This window comes from Dreissena polymorpha, chromosome 3 (assembly GCF_020536995.1).
Source record: "Dreissena polymorpha isolate Duluth1 chromosome 3, UMN_Dpol_1.0, whole genome shotgun sequence".
NCBI classification, from domain to species: Eukaryota; Metazoa; Mollusca; class Bivalvia; order Myida; family Dreissenidae; genus Dreissena; species Dreissena polymorpha.
Genome location: NC_068357.1, coordinates 86,336,207 through 86,346,405, shown reverse-complemented (window position 1 = coordinate 86,346,405; position 10,199 = coordinate 86,336,207). Strand labels below are relative to the sequence as shown.

At 34.9% G+C, this 10,199-nt stretch overlaps 1 protein-coding gene across 1 annotated transcript; it reads left to right on the top strand.

Moving 5' to 3' along the window:
- Window positions 1–11: 11 nt before the first annotated feature.
- LOC127875108 (protein FAM161B-like) lies at window positions 12–8,085 on the top strand. The gene is made up of 5 exons (XM_052419933.1): window positions 12–1,872; window positions 2,296–2,371; window positions 3,009–3,167; window positions 3,794–3,893; window positions 5,439–8,085. Exons 1-5 carry the CDS (start codon window positions 81–83, stop codon window positions 5,667–5,669), a joined length of 2,358 nt encoding a protein of 785 aa, XP_052275893.1. The 5' UTR covers window positions 12–80; the 3' UTR covers window positions 5,670–8,085.
- Window positions 8,086–10,199: the final 2,114 nt, after the last annotated feature.

Below are 10,199 nucleotides of genomic sequence, written 5' to 3'. Positions count from 1 at the left end.
TATTTTTAAACAATATTGAATATTTTTATTTATAATTTCGCGCACCTGTTATTCACTGCGAGTCTGTTCAAGCGACAAACATGGCAACAATGGCAACAACCCACAGTTTGTCGGTTCTTACAAATTCCAGCGTAAAACCTCCACTTAATCCAAAGACTGGACTTTCAGCTTCCTTGCACGAGCGTCCAAAACCCTCGCTTGGACGTTACTCGGGGATATTTTACGACGACTATGATGATGAAGGCCGTTATGATAAAGAAATATTTGATCCAAATTCTACGTCTAAATTCCACAAAACACAAGAGCCCGAGTCTCTATTGCAGCTAAGTAAACTTTCAGATGATGAATTTTACCAAAAGTTATTGGAACTCAAAAATGAGCAGCGCAAAATCCTTCAAAAATGCGAGAAAGTGTACATAGAAAAGCACAATGGAGTCATTAAACCAACATTTCCTGACCCCGATTCGGGTGAAGAGAAAGAGACATGTGTGGAGAAGTTAGTTGAACGGCAACCAACCTCCCGTTCATATGAACAAACATTCAGATCAGAAACATTTGTTGATGAAGATGGGGTCCTAGTATCTACCAGGAGAGCAGACGCCACTGAGAGATCAAGACGCTCGCCCTCACCTCCAAGACGTTCTTTCAGTCCATCTGAATCACAAATATTGAAAGAAGAAAAGTATTTAGAGACTGCTAAGCCCCCTACAGGTCGTGCCTCAATGGGACTTACTTCAAAGTCAATGTTTTCACCACCTACTAGACCACGTTCAGCACCCATTCCAAGAGATATTGCAAAATCTTTGGATGATCTTAGAAAATCTGTTGATGGGTTAAGAAAGTCTTTTGAGGCAAGTGATGATGAATACATCCCCGATGATACAGTATCGGAGCCTTTCAAGGAACGCGATAGGTCCTTTTCAAGAATTGATGACATGTGGAGAAATTTTTCTATTGACGATTATGCACCAAGACGCAGTTTAGAGCGACCATCCTCAGCAACCATTACTAGAAAAGAAAAGAAAGCAAAGCAGGAAACTTGGCGACATAGACTCACTATTCCAAAACCATTTACAATGACCATGAGGGAAGAGAGTAAAGATAGAAAAAAATCTAAAAATTTGATTGAATTTGAGCGACAAATGCAGGAAAAGCAGATGAAGGAAGAGGAAGAGTTACGGAAAAAGTTCAAAGCCACCCCAGTCCCTGCACATGTTTATTTGCCATTGTATGATGAATTACAAGAGAAATCTGAAGAAAAGAGAAGGCAGGTTAAACAACAGAGCCTTGAACTGTTGAAGTCACAAGAAAAACCCTTCAGTTTCATAAAAAGGGAGGAAGACAGGAAGCAACACCAGACACTGGACAGGGGCTGCAATGAAAAAGTGGCACCAGAAACACCGAAACCCAGCTTCAAGGCAAGACCCGTTCCAAAAAAAGTATTTGACTCGACTGTTGATGACAAATTGATGGAAGAAGAAGAGTACAGGAAAATTCGTATCAAAATGCGCGCAGAACAGCTTCTACATACTGCATCATTGCCACCGAACATGAGTGCTAGAGAAAGACTCAAAGAACAAAAAATGCGTGAGCAAAAAATGAAAAACAAAAAAAAGAGTGCTAAGAATGCAGCACGGCCTAAAATCAATCATGAGGTGCCAAATTATGATGCTTTGTACAGACATTTTCAAGCTGAGTTAAGGCGCCGTAAAGAAATGAAAGAGGCTACTGTTTCTCAGCCGTTTCAACTTGAAACTGAGCGTACAAGTAAATCAACCAGGCAAAAGATTAAAGAACAACTTGAAAAGGAGGAAAGGGAACAAGAAAGAAGATGGCCTTTTAAAAAAGATGAGAAACAAAGAATGAAATTGGGTATGCTTGTTGGTTTAGAAAAAAGTCATTATATATACATATATGTATAATGCTTATGTTTTCCTAGTATATGAGACATTATATTTGATAATAATATATTGTAATATTTACAAGTATCAGAATCTACAAAAGTCAAAAATCCATTGCAAGGCATGGTAATCTCCGAACTGTAAGTGGCCCACACTTTGTTTAATTGGCCAGTCAAATACAAATACAATACTTAACCTGAATTTTCACAGGCCATTAGGACTGGATGTCTTATAAGATTTACTGGCCCTAAAACATTTTTACTGGCATTGTCCTAGGCCAGATGGAAATTCACAGAGTCTTAGATTACCGATTCATTTTTAATGTTCATCGCATTTAACTTGATACAATTGTTTTTTTTTCTATTTTCTGAGATAGTTTATTTTACTATTTCAGGACATATATCTTCCTCCTTGGATGCTTTACCATCAAAATCAACAAGGTCTGCCGACTTCAGATCTACAAAAACCAAGTAAGCATTTTTTTAAACCATGTTTTTTAAAGTCATAAAAGAATATTTCCTCCACTAGATAGCAGTATCAATATATGTACTTTACTTTTTGGCATTGTAAATATAAACATTTTTCGCTCACCTGAGCAAACTCTGCCAAACTGTGCTCAAGGTAAGCTTTGTGATCATCTATTGTCTATCCTACAGTCTGTTGTGAACAATTACCGTGTGAACATTGATTGAAGGGAAAGCTTGTGAACATTCTGCAGACCTTTTTATTGGCCAAAGCTTCATGAAACTTTGTGAGGACATTTTTCCCCATGTCGGCCTTCTTGTTCTCATTATAGTCACTTGCTAATTTGTATTTTAATAAGTCTCATTTTTGAATAAACTGTGCTTAAAGAATGTGTGTAAACTGTTGTTCCAGATTAGCCTGTGCAGTTCATACAGTGTAATCATTGACAACACTTCCCACTTTTATGGACTTGTTTTGTTAAAGGAGAGCTCTTCAAAACAAAAATCAATTGTAGGCAGAAAGTGTTGTCCTAGATAAGATTGTGCAGATTGCACGGGCTAATCTTGGCCGACACTTTACGTACATGCAGTAAGCCTAGATACCCAGAACACGCCTGTAATTGCCCCATGTACTATGATGTAGGAGCCAGTTGAAGCAGCTGTCAGAGCGTGAGATGCGTGAGATTGAGGAGGAGAGACACCGTCGGGTACGTGAGATGAGACTACGCAGAGAGATTGCAGAGAAAACCAAATACTCGGACACACCAAGGATGAAACCTGAAGACAAGAAGAGAGAACAGAGGTTAGCTTTGCTTAAAGCTAGTATTTTTTATAGGTTTTATGAAAAGAGGGAGCTAATTCATCAGCATTCTATCTCATTTATCAGATTGAACTTATATGTTTCAACTTGTTTGTGCTTGACGGTCAGCTGAACTAATGGTCAGTTGTCATAGTTGAACTTGTTAGTGGTCATGAAATAAAATATAAGTCAAAATAATTATTTTATATTAGGTTTTAAGTTTTGACACAGTTCAACTTTGTATAATAAAAAATAATGAGTGCTTTGAATGTTACTTTGTAGCATTTTTTTGGGGGGGGGGCAATAACAACTAAACAAATGACGAGCTTGTCTGGGCCATAACTATGTCATTCATTGTGAGATTTTTAAATCATTTGGCACATTTGTTCACCATCATGGGACGGTGTGTGGCACGAAAGAATCACGTCAATATCTCCAAGGTCAAGGTCGCCACGACTAAAAATATATTTATTTTGAAACAAAGGGGGTTAATTTTGTTTGTTCAATTCAAAAGTTCAGTTTGAGTTGTCTCCCTTTACCAGAAATTTAAAAAAAAAAATGAAAACCTGGTTTTGTGACAATTTTGTCCCTTGTTATTTCTTGTGACATGGCTTCTATGTATTTAACAGAGAGGCAGAGAGGGCTAGAATGGAGCAGTACGAGAGAGAGCTGCAGGAAATGAAGGAACGAATCAACAAGAGACCTTTACTATTTGAACAGGAGTCTCAGGTATTCAATACATTCTAGTATATCTTAATTACAGGCGCAGTGGCAGTCAGCAGTTTAACCAATCAGTTCCACTAAGTCCTATTTGTTATTTTGATACTTAAGAAAAAGGAAACCTAGAATCTGAGCAAGCCTGGTTCAAAATTTACCTAGGCAGGGCATGCTGGCTTTTGCTAATTTTGCAACCAGATTGCTGAAGGTCATGGGCTTGATCCACACTTTTGAGTGTTACCATAGTCTTTCCAAGACAACAAATATTAGTTATTTTAAGGTTTTTAGAGTGTCTGTACAAAGCCACAGGTTTTCAATGTATTAATTGAGCAAAATAATTAAATTATACGTTTAAACTTCAAAAGTGGGAATATTTCTAAAAGTAGTTTTCACAATTTTCTTACTGTATCTTACAATATTGTTTACTGTGGTATTGAAGTAATTTAATCTTGATGATGGAGTACTTATGGAGGACAGTATTAAAACATCTCATGATGCCAGTCAACAAAATTAAGGAAATTTAGAAAGGCATAGGGGTTATATGTTTGTTTATGCCTCCATGTCCAAAGGTTGTGTTTTTAGCTCAACCTGTTTTCGGAGAAAACACGAGGTATTGTCATAGCGAGCTCGTTGTGTCGTGTCCGTCGTCATGTCGTCCACCGTCCGCATCGTGCTAAAACATTTTGTCAAGGTTTTGAACATTAGCTCTAAAATCAAAGTGCTTCAACCTTCAACTTTGAAACTTCATATGTAGCTGCACCTTGATGAGTTCTACATGCCACACCCATTTTTGGGTCACTAGGTCAAAGGTCAAGGTCACTTTGACCTCTAAAAAAAATTATTCTGACATGCTTTCATTTATTCAAGGCTGCACCCGCAGCCGAGTGTGGCACCCATTATGCGGTGCTCTTGTTATTTCTCTGTAATACTGGGTGAATCTTGCTGAAACTTTCACTGTTGAATCACATTGTGTAGATGATCCTAGTTAAAGGAGTTTTGGTTGCAACAAGCTTTTGTCAGAATTATGTGGAATATATTATACCAAAGTTAAGTGTTTTCAACTCCTTAATATGGTTGGTGGATTTAGCTTGCAGCTGTATGATGTTTTTGTGTAGGTAATTTTGCCTGCGATCAGTTTTGGCTTAATACTGGCTCTTCGTGTTTTTATCCACTGTGAAATATACTGGGGATATGTCTCTGTCCAAACGTGTTTTGGGGGCATCATTGTCTTTGAAACTTATCTAGGTTCCTTTAAAATGAGCAACATTATGTCTTAAACTGTCTTAATGACATGACCTTTCATTAAATTAATGCAGTATTCAACAGAACAGTTTATTATCATTTCGTTCATTTTAAAGTCTTACTTTCCCTTTCAGGCAGTTGTCTTTCCAGGATTCAATAGAACTGTTTATTACATTGCATTAATTTTAAGTCTTACTTTCCCTTTCAGGCAGTTGTCTTTCTAGATTAATCTTCAATGGAACATGGTAGATATTACATGCACTTTTATTGATTGATTCCAACCTTCCATTTCAAGCAGTTCTTATTTCTTAACAGATTAACGCCAAGAAGAAAGCTGAGAAGAAGTTCAACGCCACTCTGCGCAGCGTCGGTCTGGACGAAGAGTTCATAGAGAGTAGAGGCTCGCACTCTGCCAGCGTCAACGACTACCAGGATGACTTTGACAATGACGACGATGTGGAGGACACTGGAGTGAGTCGACACAGAGATGAGACCTACACAAAACATGAAGACTCTGATAGATCCATGTCACCTCAGGAAGCATAGACCTTTCCAATCTTTCTGTTTAAGTTATGTTCTGGGAAAACTGGGCTTAAAGCATGTGCTTAAAGTGTCATCCCAGATTAGCCTGTTCAGTCCACACAGGCTTAGCTGTGATGACACTTTTTGCTTAACTTGATTATTGTTTAGGAGAGACTTCCAATAAACACAAAATCCAGAAAAGCATTAAGCCTTTTTTTCCCAATTTATGGAGCCAACTCTATGATTCTTTGTTCATGTTCCATTTCGACAACCAAGACCAATATTGTTACAATTATATCATTGACGATATTTTTAACTAAACATTTTGATCTTTATTTGTGTTAGGCATATAAAAAATTATGGTACTTAGAAACAGGTCTAGTTCTGTATTGGTCATAAGGCTGTGCTACATGTATCAGGGAATAGGGAGATTACCTAAATGTTTCTTTGCAAGCCTGGGTATGCTTGCATGTTTTGAGTTGCACAACCGAATCATGTCTGCGTGCACTTTTTATCTATTTTTCAAACTTTTGTAGAAACAGGTTATACTTACAGTTACTTTGCCTTAATAAGAAACATGGTCGTACAAATAATTATTTAAGTGTGATGCTGTTTTTCACTAATTAATTGTAGGTTGTGGAATTTCTGCTATAACTATCATGTACGAAAATACTTATTTATTAAAATGCATATACAGAGACAATTTAAATATAACGTATATACCAGAGTTAGTGGGTTTTTTTAAATAAAGTTTTATTTATGTAGTTGTATCATAGTAAGTATTGATATTAGTTTTTGAAATCTGATTTGCCAATATTGGCCATGTTAACATAGTAGTGCCAAGAGTATGCCAGGGGATCTTTTCTTTTTATTATTGGTTATTACAATTTTATCATGTAAAATGTGTAGGATTCAGCTGTTGAACATTGTGACAAAGGAGAGAGAATATGTGCATTTGTTTTTCAAATTAGGTAGTTTTTGATATTTTATGACATTTGTTTATAATGCTAAATTCTGTGTATATGTTTCTTTAACAATAGCCACGAAATGACAGCATCTATGGCACAGAAATTATGTGATTTTTTTCCCCCAAAAAATAATAAGAGCATTCAATTTGTATACGAAAAACGGACTTAATAATTTTTTAAGAAACTTTAGATACATAGTATGTAGTTTTGCTTGTTTACCGAAAATAAAGCTGTAGTTTTGCTTGTTTACAGAAAATAACCCAAGCTTTGTAAAGCTTAAAGTCCTTGTTATTCCGTAAGTTTATTATTGTTCTTTACAAAGTTAGATTTAACAGTATAGAAATGTTCTAATCCTTGTTGCAGTATCACTTTCAAAAATGCTTTTATGTGCTTCAGATTGAATTAGCAAACTGTAATTTGTTGTTAGAAGTTGCGTTGACCCAGCTATTGATTTTATATTTTAATTTTATTTCCAGGAATGTTTTTAGTTTCAGGACCAACGGTTTTATCTGTGATACAAAGGGTGTGATATTATTATTTCTTGTGAAATTGTTATGTTATGTTAAAATAGGCATATAGTAATATGCACTTGCAGTTTGTGGAAAAGTCCTAAATCCCCAAACTCTGATTAGCTGTTAATCTGTTGTTCATAACATGCCTTAAATGTTCCTTACTGGCTTCTCATACATAAGTGTTTTTATTCGACAACATTGGTCAGTATTTTCCACAGGACCATGTTACAGTTTCATTGACATGGTATCCGATCTCTTAGACTCTGCAGAGACTGTCCAAATGTCTTTTATTTACATATTTATTTTTCTTCTCTGCAAAATTTAAGCCACATGTTATATTACCGGTTATATGTTTGTTTTCTTTAATTTGTTTTATGTGACAAACATATTAAATATATAACCCAGAGTATAATGCATTTTTGCAAAAAAGCGAACAATTTGGTAATGAAATTTATAGTAATTTTTAATGTACAGATGTGCTTGCCATTCCATAATTGCAATATATCGTTTATATATGACCATTTTTATTTAATTGAATGATAACTTCATAAAAGACATTCACTTCTTAATTTTAAGTTATTGGAAAATGATAAAGTAAAAAACATGTTTTATAACTATACAATAAATTTATTTTTACTGTGAAATAGCAGCTAATAGATATAATTATGGCAACGACAAATGTATTTATTTATCATGTCTTATTTTATTCAGAATTCAGTGGATTAAAATATTTTTCCAATTTGTGGAATTAATATTTTGACACCTCTTTTAAACAACATACAAATTAAAATATTGTAAAATATTGTTTGGTTCAAGGGCATTAGAGCTTACTATATGCTGCATTTTGAAAACGAACCGTACATGTATGTTTGATTGACTGTCCCCTGGTAAATGCATCAAATAGAGTGGTATTGTTTACCTCTGTAAGTAGAGCAAAATAATTAAACTGCTAGAAATCCGTATTTGTGTTTATTTTATTCTTTTTGTATTTGATAATTGCGTTCCTTTTTTGTGTTTTTTTTTTGCATTTAATATTTCATATTTTTGTACCGTATTTCATATTTGCGTTTCATATTGCATAATCAAATAGTTATTGCATATCCGCATACCTTATTATTGCCACCCCAGGGAGAGGGTTTATCAGTCTCTTCGGGCGGGTGAGTTGTCGGTCTGTTCGCATGAAATATTATACGTTTTTGGAGCAGCCTACTTTCACATTTTGTCAATCGTTTAAATTGAAACTCACATTATATAACATACATGTATGTCATTACTATGAAGTGCTTTACTTTACTGAATGTGCAAGACCTCTATTGCCAATGATCACATATTCCAGAATTACTTTTAATAGAGATTAGCCAGCTTTTGACAATTTTTATGCAAGAGAGATTGCCAGATTTTGATAATGTTTATGAAATATGTTCTCACACGGATACCTGTTTGTTATCCCCAGTAACTCGCTCATACAGGAGTTATTGGCACGTGAATAAACAGAACAGAACAGACAGTATAATAAGACTTACACATACGTGCATCCTCTATAATGAATATAATTATAATGAAAGCAATGTAACATGTCAGAATACAATAATTCGCACAAAATCAACACTACAATATATATGTGTCTGTTCGTGTGTAAGTTGAAAGAAATTTCAAAACAAAAAAGGAGAGAAAACCAACGATTTTAAAAGAAATCAAAGCGCCGAAGGCACTGAATTTGTTCACTGTTGTTAAATCTTAGACGCAACTCAGTTTTCAAAATTATGTTATAGCTTTTTATATCGCAAGTTTTAAATGACCACAACCCATTCAAATTTATAGAGTTTGTCTTAAAGCACAGGTCTAGATGTGTTGTTTTTCAAATCATTAATAAAAAAAGATCATTAAAGCTTTATTTTAGGAAAACAGGGCTTAATTGGTGGGGGGGGCTTGTTGATGACATAAGTTTTAGATTTACCAACCTTGATGACATTTTGAATATAGCTTACATGCGCGGGTGCTTATCTTGGGTCGCATTAAGAACCAGTGGGACAAGGAAAATGGTACTGTTCATAAAAACGGTATAATTTCGAAAACACATTCATCTTAATCTTTAAATTCTAAATATTTCATAGCTCTCCTTATAAAAAGTTTTGTTCTAAAGTACGTGCAAAATTATAAATTATAGCTACCGATTCACTTTAATTCAATGATGTAGATGTAAATTTACTGTGCATTCATGTAATGGATTTTGTATATACTTTTAATTGTGCGCTTATTATTTTTACATAATCGACATTATTCATCTCGTACACTTTAATTGGGTATTGCATTTTACTAAACGTATACTGGATATTAACCACTGCTAGGAAAACGTTAAGAAACGATCAACCATCATGTCAAAACGTTTCTCATAACGACTTTACTGACAACAGTGAAACTTATTAAATGTTGTCGAGTATCCTTCCTCCGTTATGATTGTTCGTTTTTCTCTCCCACCTATTATACATCTTCGTATATGTTTAATCATGTATTTGCATACTTTAGTATACAACGGTTGTATTATTCGCTACCAGTTATTAATTGCTTAAACTGGTTATCCGTGCTAAATTCTTAAACGTACTATGCATATTTATGGAGAAGAATTAAGATAAGTTTTTAGTAATTAATCCATTATTTAATAAATATAATTCATATATAATGTTCAGATCATCTTAATAATAAATGCTGTTTAAAATAAACAGTAAGATACTTCTGGTTTCTTTGACAGGGACAGATTCTTACTTTGTGGCCATACTTGCCCACGTTTCTTCTGTCAATACGTCAGTACAGAGGGATTTTTAGACACTTTCTGGTAAAACAGGACTTAATGCACATACTTAAAGTATCGTCCCTGTGCAATCCACGTAGGCTTATCATGGATGACACTTTCTGCTTAAATGGTATGTTTCGTTCAAAGGAAGTCTCTTCTTAGCAAAACTATAGTTGTTGCGGTGTCTTTTCTGATAAACCAATCCGGAATGCACAGGCCAATTTTGGACGACTTTTAACTCAAATGCATTTAGACCCTTTCCCAGAGCGTGCCTCGCGCGAGT